The sequence below is a fragment of the Micrasema longulum genome, unplaced genomic scaffold (genome assembly GCF_059751315.1).
Source record: "Micrasema longulum isolate JH-2025_06_02 unplaced genomic scaffold, ASM5975131v1 h1tg000790l, whole genome shotgun sequence".
Lineage (NCBI taxonomy): Eukaryota > Metazoa > Arthropoda > Insecta > Trichoptera > Brachycentridae > Micrasema > Micrasema longulum.
Window position 1 is genome coordinate 59,015 of NW_028277982.1, and position 21,686 is coordinate 80,700.

General features: G+C 30.3%; 1 protein-coding gene across 1 annotated transcript; it reads left to right on the plus strand.

The window, feature by feature from the left end:
- Positions 1-1,383: 1,383 nt before the first annotated feature.
- On the plus strand, positions 1,384-21,519 carry MICU3 (Mitochondrial calcium uptake 3; the record flags this gene model as incomplete). Its single annotated transcript, XM_088230582.1, has 10 exons — positions 1,384-1,525; positions 4,961-5,071; positions 7,206-7,253; positions 7,709-7,791; positions 9,962-10,027; positions 11,638-11,724; positions 16,354-16,636; positions 18,045-18,272; positions 18,941-19,098; positions 21,344-21,519. Coding segments are annotated over 10 exons (1,278 nt in total), but the record flags the coding sequence as incomplete, so codon positions are not given.
- Between the last annotated feature and the right edge of the window lie 167 nt (positions 21,520-21,686).

Genomic DNA, 21,686 nt, shown 5'->3' on the forward strand with positions numbered 1-21,686 from the left:
GCAAAATACAAGATATTTTGAAATACATACAGGCATTATTAATATTTAAAGCATTCACTTTGTGTTATTTAATATTTTTATATAAGCACTTACCGACTTTTCTATGTCTACCGGATTCGAGACGTTCTCGTCTCTTAGCCATGACACCAATTAAATTAACATGCAAAACCCACTATACACCTTCACCATAGTTTTTGCACAAAAATATAGAACCAACATGCCATGCCTTTAACAGATAACTCTTACATGCACTGAATTGGTTATCTATAAATTTGGGAATGAGGTTATTTTGAAGAAAATAAATATTAAGGAATGTGATTTTATAGTATTTTATATTTTTGTGCAACAACTATGGTAAAGGTGTATAGTGGGTTTTGCATGACGGTTTAGTTAGTGTCCTAACGAAGAGGCGGATACATCTCGAGACCGCTAGATATAGAAATATCGAAAAGTGGTTGTATACAAATATTTTATAACATTTAGTACGTACAGGTATTTTAAAACAAAATATAATATACGAGTATTTACTTGTTACCTTTACTTGATTTACGAAAAATTTTAATATTTTCTGAACCGGTTTTTTATTATTACATAATACAGACTGTACATGATGTAATTATTTCAAACACTCTATTATTTAGCAGACTAAACAAATCTAACTCGTGATGGCGATAGATTTATTGTCTCTTCTCAAAATCAATATCTTTTTGTGAATGCGTATTCCGTTTTCGCCTTTCCTTTCGCTTTGTTCTATTAAATTTATAACTTGCAGACATAACAAATTATCAACAACGTATGTACATCGGGCAAATGGCTCCCATTTTCTGATTTTTTTTAACTCGCGCCATACTTTAATTATCTTTTTTTCGTCACCTTAAAATGTTGATTGGATCATCTCTCCATTATGTTTATGTAAATTTATTTCAGCAAGTTCAGGGTTATAAAAAAAAAAACTTCAAATTTTGTCATCTTTCATCGCTGTGTTGGTTGTGTTGAAACTACAGTATTTAGCAAATGTTTACTTTGTAATTTAAATGTCATTATTTGATTTATAGATGTACTTTTTATAGCATGTTTTAAATTCGCTGTACTGATTTATTTATCTTACTCGTATATCTATCCATTTAAAAAGCCTTGGTCCGATGTTCGATCCCTGCGTAACACCACGAGTGACATGCTCCAAAGTTCTCAAGTCTAACTGAAATGTACATTATATGATATGCTTTTCCTATTCATTTATGAATTTTCGCGACAAAAGACTTATGTCTTGAAATTTTATCTTATCACTGTTTAATAATATCTCCTTTTTAAAAAAATTAACATGTTTTCTTTAGTGATAGCACAATTAATCGATCTATTTTAACACCTGTTTTATTTTTTCAGTATGACGAGACCCTGGCGCGAGCCGTGAAACTGACATCACGAGAGAGGCGCTTCATCAAGTTCTCTTCTGTGGAATATGATGGCCAACTCTACATGACTCCTCAAGACTTCCTGGAGTCTGTTGTGGAGCAGGAACCAAGAAGTAAGTACTAGAATAATTCGTTATTTTAATTTTAGGTGTTGTAATGGAAGAGTCTCCTCATATCTGAGAGGAAAATACTATGAACGATATTCGGAGTTGAGAGTACGGCACAATAAAGAAGTCTGCAATATCTAAAATCAGTACAACATAGTGCGATTTATTCAAATATAGAGGTTGCGATGGGTAGGGCACTAGGAAAGCATGAGTGAAGAAAGAGTGCTCAATAAGATACTTCGCACAGAGCCCCAAGGTAGAGGTAGCGTCGGTAAACCCGAACTTCAGCGGGATGAGGATGGTATTGACATCAGGGACTAAAGGGGTACATGCCAGCATAGATGGAGATGGCACTAATGGCAATACAATTCAAACAAAAAATAATATCGGCACCAATGACGTATAATTTAACAGACACGTTACTAGCATGAAAAAAATGGTATTTAAATTCGTGCGTAATTGCTTTCCGCGCCCTCATTCTCAAAAGTAATGCTTCTCTAAAATATACCGTCGTGTGTGGTGAAAAAATGCTTTAATTGCACAGTAACTCTGAAAAACAAAACATGTCTTTTCTTTCGTAAATTCAATCCAATTTACGGACTTAGTAGATAAGAATCTGTATTTTTAAGCACATTTCAAAAAGAATTGACGGCTGCCTACTAGTGTCATTTCTATGGTAACGAGTTACACAAAAATAAAGATGAACTGAGATTTTTTTCATATGTTTTTACATATTATGTTTATTTCTCACATGAATATCGTGATTTGTTGTCTTTTTTTCAAATTGTTGAGGGCAATGTAATGTTTGCTATAACTTATCTGGTATATGAATAAAATGTATATTTACTATAATTGATGGGCACTTTAAGATTATAAATTATTTACTATATTATTTGTTTTACTATATAATTCCTTACTAATCTACATATACCTCGTAATAAAGGAGGGCCTTAATTTGTCAAATAAATAAGTAGAAATGTATAACATATTTTTCCTTATTAGAAAAAGTGGTTTATTTTACCTAATTATTATTATTTAGACATAAGCAAAGAAATAAATAACATGTAGTCATTTTCAATTGGCTTAGTCACATGTTTTTAATTAGCCTAATTTGTAATCCTCATTCAGAGCACAAACTTCCGCGTTATTTTTTCGTTAAGTTATTTTATTTCTTCATTAGTAAGGGAATTTGTTTCGGCAGACAGGCTGAAAGAATTTTCTCCAACAGATTACAATACGAAGATGGAAAATCTCCCATAGTTTCGCCCTTTGTACTTTGCTCGTTACAAATTACTTTAGACTCGAGTTTTTCTTGTTCGTTCAGCAGTTGTTAAAGTACTGTATACCATAAAGCTGGCTCTGTGCTTTTTACCAATTATTTGTCCTTAAACTGTCTGTAATTTATAATAGATTGGATAATGAAGAATTTGATGAAATGCGTATTTGAAATAGACACTAGGCAATGTTGTTTTATTCTTACGATTTGTATTTTATATCTTGTCATCGTGGTGTCACAAAATTCAGTGATGTTATCAGATAATGCAATATGCTTATTAATCGAAATATTACTTTAAACTTTATTGAAAGTTTTAAAAATAGATTGAAAGGCCATGCCAAACCTTTGACGCGGCGACAATAATGCAAAATTGCTAATGAGAAATACAGCTTTAAAAAAAAGAGGAATGTATTTCTTTTAAATGTTAAATTCTATCCTATCGTTTTGATATTATGACTGAAAATAATATAATTTCTTAAAACCACTTAATGATTGAATCTAAACACATTTAATCATCATTTTTCATTTACTTTTATTTTGTCGCGTATTAAAGAAATCTGTTTCTACGCTTCTTCAAATTTAAAAAAAAAACACATTTGTTTTAGCATAGTATTTTCTTTTCATTATTTCATACACATTACTTTCATACACACTTATTTTATCACACCTAGTTTTGAAAATATTCGCAAAAACACGCATAATTTTACTGCAAATCACTCGTCCTAATTTAACTTGGCTGTTTCTTTTTATGACAGTATCAATTTACTGACTGTTCATGTGGTTTCTCTGGAGATTGGCCAGGGTTTGAGTCTAACTGAAGAATTTGGCGTAAAATACTGACCTTAAATAAACATAGATTGAGTTAACATATTTTAACAGATATGAAGAACAATAAAGAGAAGGGAATAAGGAAGTATATGCATTTACAGGGCTCACGATTGAAATGTTGACACTTTTTTGTAGATAGACGTCAGTTTTTTTCTTCTCTAACTTCACACCCAATTATTGAAACCTTGAACAGATATTTTGAGTCCCAGTCTTTAGAAAAGTACTAGATTTATTCTTCTGATAAGTTTATTTTATAAATAAAAAACGAATGCAACTTAAATCCACTAATTATCAATCCAAAAAGTATCACTCGTGTTTTATATATATCCCCATCATCATTCTCTTTCCGCACCTAATGGTGCATAGGGCATTGCATTGGTGCACCAAATGAAGGTAAGATGATTACTCTTACGCTTTAGGTGCACAGTCCAGGAACTATAAAATATTCTAATGTTAAAACTATAATATTTTATATCAACCATGTCAGGAATCGAACCCGAGACCTCTTGTATGGTAGGCAAACGCTCTTACCATTACACCACGAGGCCGTGGTGTAATATATATTATTAATTATAATGAACTTTTATTAATATTTTTTATTTACAAATTTGAATGCTCTACGGAGTTTATCAATGTTAATTGACAGATTGTTCAACAATAAAGATTATCAACTAATGACAGGATATATGCCCTATGAATGCCTAAACATCCATTTTCCCTTTAAAAAGAGTTTCCCCACCTCTCTTGAAACGTCTGGTAATCTTACAAAAATACTTTTAAATTACCAAATTTTATACAGGTGATTTTTTTATTTACGCCAATTTCTCAAAACATTATCTTATTTTAACCTTTGTACTAACATCTACAACAAAGATTGATTCGAGCTTTCTGCTTTCCCAAGTTTCCACTTCTATCCATACACTAACATTTTAAAAAAAAAAGAAAAACATTTTTATAGGACGGAATACTTTTCATATCAAAAGTATTGTGTTGCAGAACAAACATATTTTCTAAAATATTGTAAAACATAGATTGTGAAATGAATAGATATTTTGAAGGTGCAAAAAGAGTTTTTTTTAATCTGAAGTTTCAAATCGCATTCATCCATCACCATGGTTGACATCAACCTTATTGTTGAAAATTAATATTTGGTATATTTTTAAAACTATTAATTGGTAAGGTATGAACTTGTTTTTTTTACTATTGATATTTCTTTCATCTCAACAAAATTGTATGAATATTTTTAAAAACCTCATTGTGCATATGAGCAGCCGCGAAAATCTAAGAAATTTTAGTATTTTTAATGTGTTAAACTCAGAAATTTTTTTGCTTTTCAGCGCGTCTCAAAAGGAGAAACTTAACACTTAAAGAAATTGAGAAGTTACGTGACTCAACTCCATCCCTGAAGCAAGGGTCCTCCAAGATGTTTAGGACTCTGAGAGAAAGGGGTAAAAAAATATTTTTAATTAAATATGATTTTATATTTTATTATAATATACTACAGAGTAATACAAGCTTTATTTACTTAAGATATCACAAATAAATATTTGCATTGCATTCTGAATATTTAAATAGTCAATCTAAGTAATATAAATTACAACTTACAATTGAACGTAGTTATGCAGAAAGCAGCCAGCCATAGAAAAGTGCAACTGAGATAATATCATTTTTGCGAAAAGATTGAGTAATCAAATCTACACAACAGTTGTAATGTTTTTTTTTTACTTTGACAAATGATAAAGCAAACGTTTGTTTTTTCGAAATACATTTTAAAAAAAGGTTTGTATTTGACCAGTTCCAATGAGTTTTAAAGTCTGGCTGACTACACAATCTAAGATGTGCATTTTGTAGAAAACCTAGACTTAGTAAAATTATGATGTACGTTGCGTCATAATGTATTGAACATATTATTTTATATTTTTATTGGGGTACTTAATTATAAATCTCCTAATTCATTTGTCATAATGACTTTTATAAATATTTAACTACGTGTTAAAGGAATTTTCGTGATTTTTTAAAGTTTGGCTGACCACACAAAGTAAAATATGCATTTTCAGAAAACAGCCATATCTAAAATTGAATTATGCCCTATTTAAACTTTAAATGTATGAAGTGACATTCTATATGTTTTTTTTATTACAGGTATTTTTAAAATAGTAAATTTATAAAATTAATATACTTACGTATTTATTTTACGAGAACTAGATATCTGGAGGAAATAATCTTCCCTTTAGCATCTATACTATAAGAATTTTCTTGTGCTGTGGGTGTTTTTTGTAAATTGAGAAATGCCGTTTTCGTGATCAACACTATTTTCAAAACGTGATTATTTCTGTTTTTTTGTATGAAAGCGGCCTGATTTTTTTTAGCAGAACATAGAATTGACCTTGCTGCACCCAATAACACCAATATCGCACTTCTTACAAATTGTGGACTGGCTGCTTTCTGCGTAACTACCTTCAATTGATCAAGTCTTTAAAAAAACTTTTTTTTATTTACGTTAGTAAGAATATTATACTCATGCTTATTTGTAATATATTATTATAATGGTGTTTTTTCAATTGATTTATTTTACGTTAAAATATCTTATACTTAAAAAATATATTAAATTAATTCAAGATAATAATTTCTGCCTCTGAACTTGCCTTACTATTTATAATAATTGTAATGTTAATAATATTTGATTTGTTTCTTTTTTGGGTGATACCGTGAGTGTCGGATTTGTTCCGACGTTTCGGCTACCATTGCAGGAGCCATCTTCAGGGAAAACTGAGCGTTTTGTAGAAAAAAGTACGTGTTTAAGTACTAGTAATTTGTACCGTGTCGCAGTCGGCAGTAGGCACATTTCGGCAGTAGGCACACAAAATAAATAGAAGTGTGCCTACTACTGACTGTGACACGGTACAAATTACTAGTACCTAAACATATACTTTTTATCTACTAAATACTCAGTTTACCCTGAAAATGGCTCTTGCAATGGTAGCCGAAACGTCGAAACAAATCCAACACACACGCTATGACCCAAAAAAGAAATAAATTGATAACAGTGACCGTAAAAACCTTCGTACCTTTTGAATAATATTTGGCTGATTTATGTAGCGTAATGTTTTCGAAAACTCACTTCACGGGCGCTTTACAGTTTTATACATAAACTCACATTTTAACTAAGCTTACATTACATATTATATTTTTTCGTTTTAAAATTGATGGTACGATAAACAAAAGAAGTAAGATTTCAGTTGAGATCTGAACTGACTGACACTTTCGATGATTCGCAAGTGTGAAGGCAATGAAGGCTCCGGGCAGGAGAACCGATCTCCGAACCTGGTGGTCCGGAGATCGGCCCACAAGATTTCTTCTGCCTGAATCAAATGCTGACGTAATAGTAGATTTTCTTTGATATGTATTTTCTCCAATACAGAAGTCCGATAGGTCCATATTTCTTATAAATGTTACGAAGTTATGATCCTTTCATATATTTTATAATTAATGTTTTTTCGCTCGCACCCTCAATTAAAATAATTAGATTTAAAATACATTATTTTTAACAAATATTAATTTCAGTCTTATTCTACTTTTAAGGTATAATTTCCTACACAGAATACCTCTTCTTGCTGTCCATATTAACAAGTAAGGAACCTGCACATATTACATATTTTGCTTTTTTATTAATTTGATGTTATGCTTTATTATCGAAATCGTTTTGATTATTCAATTATATAAAAAATAAAAAAAACCTCCAAGTAATGAACTAGAAGAAAGTGGCCAAGATAATAATTATACTTTCCCTGTTTTGTAAAAAAATACTCAAGAGCTTAAATAACTCATGAAGTATTTTTTTTTGTCCTAGCTTTAATTTTATTTAGTTGTATTTTATTTTATTAGTACCTGTATTTATTATAAGAAATTGTATTTACCATTGTTAGAATGGACTGCATAAGTCCGTTAATAGATAAATATATTTTTATCGGTATTCATAGTTCGCTTGTCTTCAGCTTGAGTACCCTTGAAAGAAAGGAAAATGGTAATGATTTCTAAAATTGATTAATCAATTAGCTGATTATTGTTTTCCGTTCTGTTTTCAGAACCCCAGTCCGGATTTCGCATCGCCTTCAATATGTTTGACACTGATGGAAATCAAAGAGTTGACAAAAATGAATTCTTGGTTGTAAGTATCCAAAAAAATAATTTTCATTTTTCCTTCCCTTTATTTTATTTTCAGAAGCATTCCAATGTATAAAAATAAACATTTTAGTTTTTTTTCTATCGCAAAACTACACAATTGTACTACAAAAAAAACCTTAAAATTAAAATATACTCGAAAGATAAATGTTAGTGTATTATCACTTACAGAGATCTATCCATCTTTTCACTAATATATAAAACCCACTTTACACCTCCACAGTTTGGTGAAGGCAAATAATGGGATTTGCATGTTAGTGTAATTAGTATCCTGACGAAGAGACAGGTGCGTCTCGAAACCGGTACACATTGAAAAGATGGTGTGTAGTTATACACACATTGGTTATAACATATATTGAAATATTTGACTACAAAGTTAATGCCTTAAAAATTAACAATTTACTCAAAAAGAGTTTATTTTATAATTTTTTTAATTACAAAACATATGGATTAACAAAATTTGATCGAAGTGGTATACATGATATATTTTCATTTATAATTCTCCGTTTTGTGCTCAAACGTTCCTGTGCCTTTGCTCACAGTGCAAGAGGTCTCGGGTTCGATTTCCAACATGGTTGACATGAAATATTTATTTAAAAGGGCGTTTCGACACAACCGACACTAGAACATATTGGGATGCGATCCGTTGGAAGATTATCCTGATTTGGTATTATTTAATTACAATGATTTAGAATTATGAGCTTGTAAAACGTGGTTCCAGTGTATATTATCTTTGGTGTCATGGAGTTGTACCCATATAAAGAAATATAATATGTATATCTGTACCATAAAAGAAAAACCGCAGGAGTCACATTGAACGAAACGCTCTGGAAACAAGATTTTGCGATTGTTCGATTTCCAAAAATCATAACTTTTAAACCAAATGAGATCATTTTAACCTATAAAGAACTTTCAATGTAAAATAATGATTGTTTTTATGATAATAGTGCATATTAAAATAGCATATCTGGGACTATTGATGTGTTTTGCACTAAAACGAAGTGGATTTCAGATTTTTATTTTAACTTAAAAAAGCATTTTTACAACGAAAGATGACTTTGGTGTTCACATATAAAATAGCTTATTGCGATAATTTCTGAATTTTTAACTTCAAAACGGCAAGAAATGGACTCCCGTGTTTTATCCTCTCAGGGGAACATTTCTGTACCACTCTCGTGGCACGAGAAAACAGTTTTTCTCGTGTATTTTGTATGTAATACACGAGATAATACGGCCACGAGAGCGTTTAGAATACCAGCTTAGGTACAAAGATATATATTTAAATATTTGGACTATCTCAAAATATTGTAATATTTACCAAATTTGTTTCTTGTGGTTATGGACACCAGAGAACCAAAAAGGACATTTTTTGTATCACATATTTTATATTCCATTTATCTAGAAAATATATTTTGTTCCTGGGCCCTGATTTTAATGGTAAGAGATGTCTGATGTTTATCAGTGCTGTCAATAAATTTTCTATATTACAATTACGCACTCGCCCCCTACCGAATACCGAATCGTCCATTACTTTAAGGATGCGGACCTGAAGGAGGAGATTTAGCATTCTGAAAACAGTCGCTCTCCAAGGCTAGGATAGAAAATTTGAGTTAAATATACTGTCAATAATTGATAAATTCCTTACCCTCCTGCCTGGAATAAGATGGACTTATATAATATGTATCAAATACACGGTGTTTCAGGGCCAGACCGTGAAACTTCAAGGAAAATTCCTCATGGAGAACTTTTGAAAAAATCCTCATAAATTAAAAAAAAAATGCAATTTGAAAATAGAGTAAATCTTTAATTTCCCAGACTAGCATCCCACCATTAAAAAAAAGGTTTAAAAAACGCATTTGACCAATGAAGCGATACGCACCAGACTTTACTCCATTTGAGATTATAAAAAAGGATTTTTTGGATAAAAAAAGCTTTCGGAAAAAAACATAAGGATTATTTTTATAGTTTACCATGAGGAATGTTCCTCTGAAGTTTCGCGGCCTGGCCCTGAAACACCGTGTAAATAATGATTATATCAACTCTGATTATGTTTGTATAAAAATAATGTATTTGTATTGTAACTTATTTATAAATTATAATTGGAAATGTGATTATTAATATAAGTTTTTGTTTCCAAATGTGATTGTGAAATGTAGATAAGACGTCTAATGGGTGGCTCCGTGAAGGACCGAAGTGACTTGGATAGAGATAGTACGGAAGCCGTGAGTGGAAGAAAACAAAACATTATTATGTTCATCTTACTATGCATTAGTGTTGTGCTAAATCAATTCCTTTTGTGTTTTTTACCTAAATTATAATGACAGCCTGAGCTTAACATATTAAATACCAAAATATTTTCATTATAATGCATTATGTCTAAAACGCAAGGTGTGGATTTTTGTTCGTTAAGTGAATGTCTAAAGTTTAAACATAGAGGTGTTGTTTGTGCAATCTGCATTTAAATTTAACTAAATTAATTGAGGATAGCTTTCTTTTCTGTATTCCTCTATATTTGTATCGATTTCAAGCCATGTTAGTTTTAATTATCTTCAAGAAAAAATTGGATCAATAATGAATGATAATAGGAATTGTTGGCAAAAACTACGTAAAAAAATAAATAAAATAAAATTTTTTTTTTAGTAATCAACCGAAATGGATCTTTAAGTATTTTAAAATATTGATAAGTACATATATTTATATACGAATACTTTATAAACGACGCGGACTTTAAAATCCTTTTTAAATATTGCCTGTGTTAAAACATATTTTTCCAGCCATTATTTTATTACATATCTTTACACCTTTTTATCTTTATATCAGGTATACTGTAGAATATTAACGCTTTCAAAACGCTCCATATTCTCTGAAATTAGAGTCAGTGCTGTGCGAGCTCCCGATGTCACTTTGGCCTGTGAAATCTATTGTGACGGATGCTCCACATTAATATTTTTTAAATTAACAATAATATTTAATTAATTATCATTTGAATTTTTAACTTTGCCATAACAATAATTGCTAAAAAAAATACTACTAACTTTCTAAACAAAAAAATAATTTTATACTTTCGACGAATGAAAGTAATATTTGCCTAACATGTTCTAATATTAATTTATCATAACTTGCATTTATACTATAATAATAATAAATTAATAAAATCTATATTTGAGGTCTAACGTATTAACCCTTTGCACTTACTTGACAGTAGCAGTTAAACTTTAATAACTTATTATCTTTCATTATTTTTTGGAAGGTAAAAATATATTTTTTTTTAAATAAGATAATGTTTGGGGTTATTTGTATTACCATCAAAATAATTTTAAATAAGCAAATTTATTAACGTAATACTTGCTTCAACTGTACTTTTTTTAAATCATGTAAAATTAAGTTTTTTCTTATATTGTCCCCTATCGATTATTTACCGAGTTTAATATGGATAGATCATTTTAGACTACGAAGGAGATTTGTGATATATATATTTTTTAAATAATTAAATGACTAGAAAGTAAATAAATGTTTTAGTAATTTTAAACAATGTAACAATTTATTAATAATATCTAAAACTCCTATCTCTGCTTTCAGAATTCAAATATTTGTATAATTATTGATGAATTGTTTTGCATCTATGCTACATTTAATTTGCTTCATCTTTTTAAACCAAACTTCTATAAAATAAAAACAAATAATAATTTGCTTGATTGCTTCAAATGTGTGACTGTGTTGTATAAGTAAAAGTGATATTTAACTGTTGTATTAAAATGAATGAAGTCTGCACAAAACAGCTATTGTATGTCAGTGTCTTTCTATGAAGTTACAATATGTGTTTATTTATCAGCTACTGAAGTTAGTGTGTTCGACTGCACAAGCCAAGATCCGGGCTAGAGAATTATTACGTGAAGAGCCAGTGGAAACTCAATCCTTTGTAAGTTTTGACGTGTTACGAGAATCTGTGTTTTGTAACTAGCAAATCTGTGTTCTAGTTATTAAAACTATGTATATCATAATATACGATTTTAATTATTTATTGACAATTTTTGATGGAATTCTATTGTTATGATGCAATAACTTATATTTACGTATAAGCTACTAATTCAAAACACTTGGTACACTTCCACATACTTTTTTTTTCAACTAATTAGAGCTTTCACCCTCTAATGGGCATCTTCAGACTGGTAAACATTATACAGTGTTAGGATAAATTATATAAAACTAAGCATTATCTTAAGTATAGGTACATTTCAAAATAAGTTAAAAGAGATACAATACGTAATATATCGATGAAACGGAGTTTCATTCTCTTCTCTTTTATCTTTTTCTGTTTCATTGAAATATTACGTATTGTATCTCTTTCAACTTATTTTGAAATGTACCTACACTTAAGATTATATTTAGTTTTATATAAATTATCCTCAACTGTATAAAGTTTACCAGTCTGAAAAAAAGACATATGTGGAAGTGTACCAAGTATTTTTAATCAGTAACTTATATGTAACTATAAGTTATTACATCATTATATCATAATACATCATAATCCAAAAGGGATGTTTAGTGCCATGAAAGTCATAAATGCGGTATTTAACTTATTTAACCGAAACAATTTTTTATAAATTAAAATTTTTTAATTTATGTCATTTTTACTTTTTTAATTTAAAAAAAATCTTTGTTGGCGGGAGTTTGAAATGCTGCAAGCACTAAGTGAAATTGTTTAAGGGAGGGAAAAAAAGTTTAAAAAACATGTTTCTTCTTTTAGTTAATTGAATAATAGTTAACGTATTGTACAATAAAGAATAGTATTCATAAATATATTAACTAAACTATAAATATGATTTTTAAATTTTCTTTTCATTCTCTTAAACAATTGACGGCCTTTTTCACAAAGCGAAATATCTACAAAAAAATGTGTTTTTTGTAGAAATTGATTCTCCTATGTAAGATCTATAGATTTATTAAATAAAATTTTAGTAAACAATATGCATGCGAAGTTACGGCGAGTTTAATTGGGTTGGATTATCCTTTAATTGTGTAAAAATATGAAAATATTTCATAAAAGAAATAATATACATAATAGATATATGTAGGCATAAAAAATATAACAAAAAAACAGTTAATAATGATTTCACGCAAAAGTGAACTTATATGTTACACCCTAACACAAATCAACTGTTCTCTACATTCATATCACAAAATATGTAGATATCGGAGTGTAATTTTTGTGAGAATTCGGTTTTGGGAAAGTTTGGATTTTTTTAACGAATAGTTTCACTTATTTTATAGTATCAGTTTCTAGAATATCAGTTAGGATATAGAATTTCTATAAAATGGTATTTTTGTTTTTATTAAAATCCTAGTAGTTATTTTTTTATCATAAAAAACCATCTGAAAATTTTACTTTTTGTAGAAAATTCGTTTTGAGAAAATGGTCCTCAATTACACTTTGCCCCTAACAGCATTTCGAAAATCCACCTATGATAAATTAAAAATCAATGCTTTCAATTTTATTTTTGTAATCACACTTCGTTTAAAGTTTCGCCATAAAATAAAAGGCTCCTATTTGATTTTTTAAATATGATTTCTCGTAGCATTAAACTTCCTTATTGTTTTTGATTTCTCTTTGGTTTTCAGGAGTGTTTAATAAAATATCATAACATCAGTGCTTACAAGCTTTTTAAAGCCTATACTTCTATGTAAGCAATCAAATTATCGCCATTTATATTTGAAAATACATTTTTGTGTGTTCTAATATCATTTGAGTTTTCATTGTGTTCACAATTGTCAATGTTTTTATAATATCCATAGGTAAGTAAATAACTTTATTATTAATGTTTGTGTACATTATTATTGTTACGGGTTAAAAAATCATGTGTTCTCTTGATTGATTAATGTTACAAAATTTAGAGGAAACAAACCAAAAAGCCAATATTCCCGTATAGTTGTTTTCACATAGTTTATTCCTGAAACTAGCTACCTCCTTGTTTTAGACTTATTTTTCGTGCTCTAGAATTAGTTTGACTAATGTAAAAATATATTTTAACTTTTAAATTTGTCTATTTATGTTATTTATAATATAGCTATATTATGTATTGAAGTATATGAGATTAACATTTGAATGTTTGTTGAACTATTTATAGTTACATAAATATTTTAAATGTCGTGTATTTTTAATTGAATCTGTTTGCATTATTGATTGAAATAACAAAAATTCACAAAATCCTAATTGAATTAAAATTATGATAATCATGTATTGTTGTTTTATATCAATGTTATTAAAATTACAATTTAAATATACATCTATGATTTGAAGACATAAAATATACCTTTATAATATGAACACTTTTCAAAATGTATTTTAATTTCAGCTTTAAATTAAATGTTACGTTTTCAGCTATGCTTACACAAAGCCTAAATTTATTTTACAATTTAGGACATCATGGTTTTTTTATACTGCAAAAAATATTTATACTAAATTAATAACTGCCACACCTATATTTCCATACTGTGGTATTTATAAATTGTTAATAAAATGATCACCAAATTTTTAATGCATATTGCTTTTACAATTTGTATCAGAAGAGTACCTGCAACATTTAAAAAAAAAAAAAAAAATACCCAGATGAGAATGTGTTATATAATAGTGTTCGCTGCATGTTAGGTGCACAGTGGAAACTCTATATTCGTCTTCCTAATATTCGATAATAATCATATTTTGATGTCAATTTCTCTCATATTTGTTAAAATTTTACGTATTTGTCGTCACTTCCACAGACCACAAAGTGCAGAGCATGTTCTAAAAATGGCACCCAAATTTAAATGCATTTAATGATACTTTGATTGACTACTTCAGGAAGGTTTTTCAGAGCATAATTTGACAAATTCCTTGTTAAATTGAGTGCTACTGAATCTGCAAAACGGATAACATGATCAAATTTTTTATTGCTTTTGGCTGTTTGTTTGAATTATTTTCTGATATGAAAGTTATTATGTGTTAGACACCTGGAAACGGATTATTGATGAATATAGAGATTCCACTGTACGAGTAATTCGAGTCTTGAAATTAAGTCAATATTAATTTTATTCGCAGTTCAAATGTGCAAAAAACGACTAAGGTTAAACAAATATATATTTTACATGTTCCTGTTCTTTTATTGATTTGATAAACTCTACCTGGGAATTAAAAATGTTCCATAAATGAATAACATTAGGACTATTAAATTAGTTGGTTTGTTTTGTTGTGTATTGATCCGTCGTTATGTAATACATAGCTGTGTTTAGATGAATTTATATTTTAAGCGCTTCATAACCAAATCACCAAATTACATTAAACACTGTTTTATGTTCCAACTGTGCTAATACGTTATCTTTGCAAATAACAACATTTTTACATGTTAATTTCACAATTAACTAATTATTCATTATTATGTCATTGATGTTGAATTATGAAATGAAGATTAACAAAAACATGTAAAAATAAAAAAAGTTTATACTGTTTTAAATAAAATATTTTTTTTAATCAAGTAGTGGAAATATGAAAAGCTGTCAAAGGACAAAGTTCAGGTGCGCGGTATTGTTTTCATATTGACATAGATATGGCTTTTTTTTGACACATCAAATGATTTTTTTTTTAAATTGGTGATGAAAAACGTAAATATTGCGGGGAATATTTCGATAGTTGGATGGCAGAAGGAACCATCTGTATTTTTTCGGTTTTTTATTTTTGGACTGTTTGAATAAATATTTTAGTAAGTACACAAAAAAATATTTTTTAAAAGGTAATTAATTATTTAAAACTGTTTTTTTTTTAATGAATCAAGGACTTATTTCAGCTCTCACAAACATTTTTGAAAAAACAGATGGTCCCTTATGCAAAAAAACTACCCCTGACTACCGGTTTGTATGAGAATGTATGGAGAAAAATAAGACCTTAACGTTTCGGCATAAAAAGCGGGAAAACGTAAAATTGAGTAACGTTAAAAACGAGGTTTTACTGTATTAATATAAACAAGATATTACACGATTTATTTTCAACATTTATTTCCTCTCTTGAACAGTTTCTGCTTTGTCTCTTACAGAATTGAAAATTTCCGCCAATGATAAATACATTTCACATCAAATTTCATTCAAAAATATCCCAATGAAGACATTTTATAAAAAAATCTTTCTTGCATTTTCGAAAGATTTTTCACTAGAGATGGCGTTACCTTTTTAAGAAAAAAATATCAATGTCTCTAAATAACCACTTAACCTACTGTAATATTTAACAATCTGCCTTAGTTACGAACATCGTATTTCTTCAATTATTTAATCGGTTAAAATTTTTATTAAATGAGACCGTTATTTGCTGTGTGCCATTTAAACGGGTGATTAGCCGTGTATTGTCTTTACATCCGCATTTCTCTTTTAAAAAAATCCAGTCCAGGTATAATCAAAAGTTTTAGTATTTATTTATGTTTTATTCAGTTAGTTCATAAAATCTTGAGAACTAATATAAACTTTTGATAACACTAAAAAATTTTATCAATCATTTGTGAATCACATCTTTTTAACAAATTTTAAGATGGAGAAAATCTTTAGTTATGCTTGGAAAGGCAAGAGGGGTATAACTACTGATGATCCGACAGAACAAACCGACAAACCCAAAGACAAAAAGGACGCTTCAAGCGATATTTATGTTGACGATGAGCAGGGACTTCAGCGCCGTCACAATGTGGACACCTTCCTCCAGGTCCACTTCTTCGGGAAAAAGGGAAATAACGAACTGAAATATGAAGGCTTCCGGAAGTTTATGGAAAACTTGCAGACGGAAGTGCTGGAATTGGAGTTTAATGAGTTCTCAAAAGGTACATAGTACGAAAAAAAAAATTAGTATGTCCAAATGTTTGTAGACCGGGCGGATTGACTCCCTAGGGAGTTATTAAGATCTTAATTTGTCGCAGCAGGGAGAGAAAATCCCCGCATCAATAAAGAATGAATAGAAATGAATGATGGAAGAGTTCAGGAAATGCAGATGTTTAAACACAGGCGGAATGGTGTATGTTACACATTGTACAAGGTGGCCACTTGAAACAGCCAATGACAGGTCATAAGCCCTGTAATTGCCTTGACTTCCATATTCTCTTCTCAAAAAAATTTTCTCTCTCTGTTGCAACAAATTTAGGTATATTATGTGTTGAAAGGTGGCTGAATAAACTATGAAATGTTATTTTTTGGGCATATTGGTTATATCATATCACAAAGTTTTTAGCATTTTGTGTAAACACGCTATAGGGAAAGTAAAATCTTGGACAAACAAATGTTCAATGCATCTACTAACACTAGAATTAGGTTTTTAAACTAAAATCCGAATTTTCAGAGCTCATCAAAGCTCTCTTCCCAAGTTTGTAAAAAATGACATATCATGTTTTGCCATCATTCTTTGCTTATTTGTCATGTAATGGTCAATGCATTTGTTTGTCATGCAATAGATCTCATGTTCGATTCCCGATATGGTTAACATGAAATATTTATTTCAAAAGGTTTTCTAACACTGCAATATTTCATAGTCCCTTGACTGGCACCTGAAGCATAAGACTGATCATCTTACCTAAACTTTAAAAAAAATATCGAAATTCACCGCCATTAATAAACCAATGCAGTGCCCCATGCACCATTAGTAGGAAAAGGGGAATGATGATGACGAGTTTTATACACAACAATATCATTATTTACATATAAAAATGTTTTCCTTCTCTGTCGCAATAAATTTCAATAAGTAAACTTTTTGAATATCAAAGTCCTAAGCAAGGCTTATGACGTGACATTGATTAATTGAAGTGATCACTCAATACTTTGTGTAACATTTACCACTCTGACTATATTTTAACATCCATACTCTTCTTTTGATGTTTTCTTTTATAATTTAAAAATCTGAAACCTTTTTTGATGCAGTGAAAATCATTCAAAATATTTTACCTATTTATTAAAAAAATGGCTGAAATTTTTTTGTACTCAAGTGACCAAATATTATGGTTTTCAATCTTTGTTGAAATATTTGTCAATCCCACTTCAATTACCAGGGGATTGCTTAAAATTTACCAAATATTTTGATTTTGACAAATGCTTTTATAATTTTTTTTATAGTCTACTGAGCATAGTTGAAAAATAAATAATTATTCAATGAGGAAATGAATCGAGTACGGATTGCATTTTAAGCATAATTTTGTTTAAAAATGTCCTATCACGCATTATATTAATTTATTCCATTTACAGGTCAGGACACAATATCCGAAATAGATTTTGCCAAAATCCTACTGCGTTACACTTACCTGGATACAGATGCGTACGATATGTATCTCGATCGCCTTCTAGATAGAGTTAGGGAAGAGAAAGGAATTACGTTTGAAGAATTCAAGGTTTTCTGTCAATTCCTTAATAATCTAGAGGACTTCACTATCGCTATGAGGATGTACACACTGGCTGATCGTCCCATATCCAAAGGTAATTTAATTTTAACAAAACTTTATTTTTATATGTTTAAACATCAATTCAAAGCATGTGCATTGTTAAAGCACGCTCAATCCTGTAGGAAAAACATGCGAGACTATTTAAATATATTGAGCAAATTTGTTTAGATTTAAAGCAGGGGCATGCACCCATATATTATATGCATATAAGAAATGCCTTCTGCCTACCATACTCAGTTATCATAAAAATAATGAAGTCTTGGAATTTGCTTATATTGATTTTGAAAGACTATTATATTCTCAGACTCCACAAATATGGTAATGATTAGGAGATAAGAAATATAAGTTTTAGTTTTGTCAGTCATAAATCTAGCCTAAGTGCATTTTTCTACTCGAAGTTTTTTTATTTAAATTTGTTAATATTGTGGAACTTCTTACTGTAAGTTATTAGAGTGCTCATCCACGCTCTAAAGAACATAAACATATTCATTAATAGAGCTTTGACAGAACATATTATAGTGTTCTGGAACTAATTATAAAAATAAGTTTAAACATAATATTATGAGCGTAAGACTCTGAACATGTTACCTACATGTAACAAATGATAAATCTTCGCTTCATTGGTTCACTAATGACAAAAATTGTTTAAATATTTAATTAATGGTCAATTAAAATTACTAACTCGAATGACATTTTTTCCAGATGAATTCCAGCGTGCTGTAAAGATCTGCACTGGCATTAGTCAATCTCATCACTTAGTCAGCACCGTATTTGCAATATTTGATGAAGATGGAGATGGTTTACTCAGCTACAAGGAATTTATTGCCATCATGAAAGATCGTCTACACAGAGGATTCAAGGTAAAAAAAAAAATCTCTCTTATTTAAAGGCAACTTACTTGTTTTTAAAGCTTTAAATTTGTTGAAATTAGGATTGCTAAAGATAAGTAAATAAACGCAAAAAGTAACAGAAATACAATATAATTTTTGATAATAACTCTAATATAACTTTTTTGTCATTCATTATAAAAGGTTGTTACCCTCAAAAGAGTTGATTCAAATTTAATTTTAAATATTTTAAAAAGAAAAAAAAACAAAATACCTGAATAAAAAGTTATAATTATTAAAGAGAGAGAGAGAGATGTCATTTTTTTGTATGATATGAGAATAACAATTATCTAAATTTGCATACAGTCGTAATTATATAAAGGTGGAGCGGTAAAATTGAATAAAATAATACTTTGCGCAATTTGATAATGTATTTCAAGGAAATTCTTATACTAAACTTTGAATAACTGAACTAAAACTAGCCTTAACCTACTTAACCGATAACCTTACAACTAACCCTGATGTGGGGGCGTGAGGACGAGAAAGCGGCGTAGGGCAGCGGCGGCGTGGGTCCTTGGAGGGCGGCGTGGTGAAAGACGCGATATGGGCGGCGGCAGACTGCGCGTTGTCATGTGCCACGCATGAGCGGTAGCGTTGATTTCTGTCTAACGGCGGTGGCACGAGGAACGACGTCGGGTGTGAAGGTGACGCACGACGTAGGCAGCTCTTCTGGAAGCGACACGTGAGTTGCGCCATCATGGATGTGGCGACGTGAGCGCGGCCTTCTTGGGCGGAGGCGTGAGGGCGCGAAGGATGCGTGTCGATGGCAGCGTTGCATCAGCGGCGTCAGGGCTGGATTGTCAGTGTGGCGGCTTCTCTTCTGGGCTGTTTACTGGGCTACGGGGATGACAAAGCACCCGCCCGTGACTTTCGAAGATAAACTCACCAACAGAGTGAAGAGATGTGAGATGTGAGAAATTATGACACAGGAGAAGAAAGACCTATTGTGGCTGGTGACGCAAAAGGAAGAAAGATCTGTTAGCGGGTGTCACAGGTTTTTATCACTTCCCCGGACGTCTCCCGCCATCTTCCTTCCTTCCCGTATCTACTACCCTTACGTTAAAATCCTAACTAACTTATCGTCTAATGAAACTTAAATATACAATTAATTTAGCCTTGTAATTAAATTTACATAAACAACTATCTTTGAATACTATGTTATAAGGCCTACACATAAAGAAATAAAATAAAATATCGAGTAGGAATGCGAAATTACTGCAAGGATAAGATTAAATTTAATAAATTAACAAGTTCTCTGGAATAATAAATATGTTAGTAACGTAATTGGAATGTTGTAAAACGTAAAGTGGCCACTTAACCCAGCCAATGACAGGTCATAAGCCCTGTAAACGCTCGAATATCGATAATCCTGAATTTGAAAAAATTCTACCTCATCTCTGTAGGGATATTAATAAAAAATATATACCTACTCCCCCTCGGGAGAAAATCCAGATTTGTGTATGTACAAAAATACACATACCAAAAAATAATGTTGTGTAATTGAATTAATTTACACCCGCCTCGTAGCTAAAGAGGTTAGCGTGAAGGTCTACCACGCGTAAAGTTCCGGTTCGGTTCAGTCCTAAAGTTGGGACTTGAAGCGTAAGCGGGATCACCTTGTTTTCTAGCTACCCTTGCAGTGTCCTATGCGGCATACATGTGAATATAAATAAATATGCTTTGAATACTGCGTTGATTTTAAAATCTAAATATTATTCTTAACGGTTATTTTAAAACTTGGGTTTGAAATGTCTAACTTCGAAAATATTACAACATTGTGCATTGCATGTAGCTAGGTTTTTGGAGGTGCCTTTCCGAGACAAAACAAATGCACGCACCATTCGACCGGATGCGTTTATGGCTTGGCTTTCTACCCAATTGTGCAAGTATTTCGGGTCCGTCTTAAAAGTCAGCATTTTTTTGGTTACGTTTTTTTATACATAACATTCCTAGAGGAACTTTCTAAAAGAGACGGTTCGCAAAGACTTGATGGATTTGCCACTTAGATATTTTCGGTCCATATCAAGGTTCTATAATGCATAATATCTGTAGCACAATATTTTTTTAACTACCTTGAATCTGGAAATGTTTGTGAAAAAATTATTACTAGGCTTACCTAATCTAATCTCAATAAACATGAAAATTATGTGTTAATAAAGCAATATTAAAAAAATGCCTAGTAAAAATGTGTAACCAATGATGATTTTTATTGTTTCAGTCCTCTGCCAAAAATGAAGGTTGGGAAGCATTTAAAAGCTGCGTCAAACAAGAAATGAAATCTGTAGGTTAAAAAATGTATTTATTAATTTACTAGTATTTATTTTAAATGCTATTTTTAAATATATTACTACTATATTACGCATCTATTAGAAAAGTTTTACAACTCATTAAAACGTTTAGCTGGTTATTTCAAAAGAATGCAATATTACATATAAGTTTTATCCCTTTGAAAGCAGTATTATATATATAGTAAGTATATTGAATAGCTATACAACTAGATCACTCTCACGTGCTACAGTAATTGGACACTCTAAATCTAATGGCATTCCAATTAATAGCAC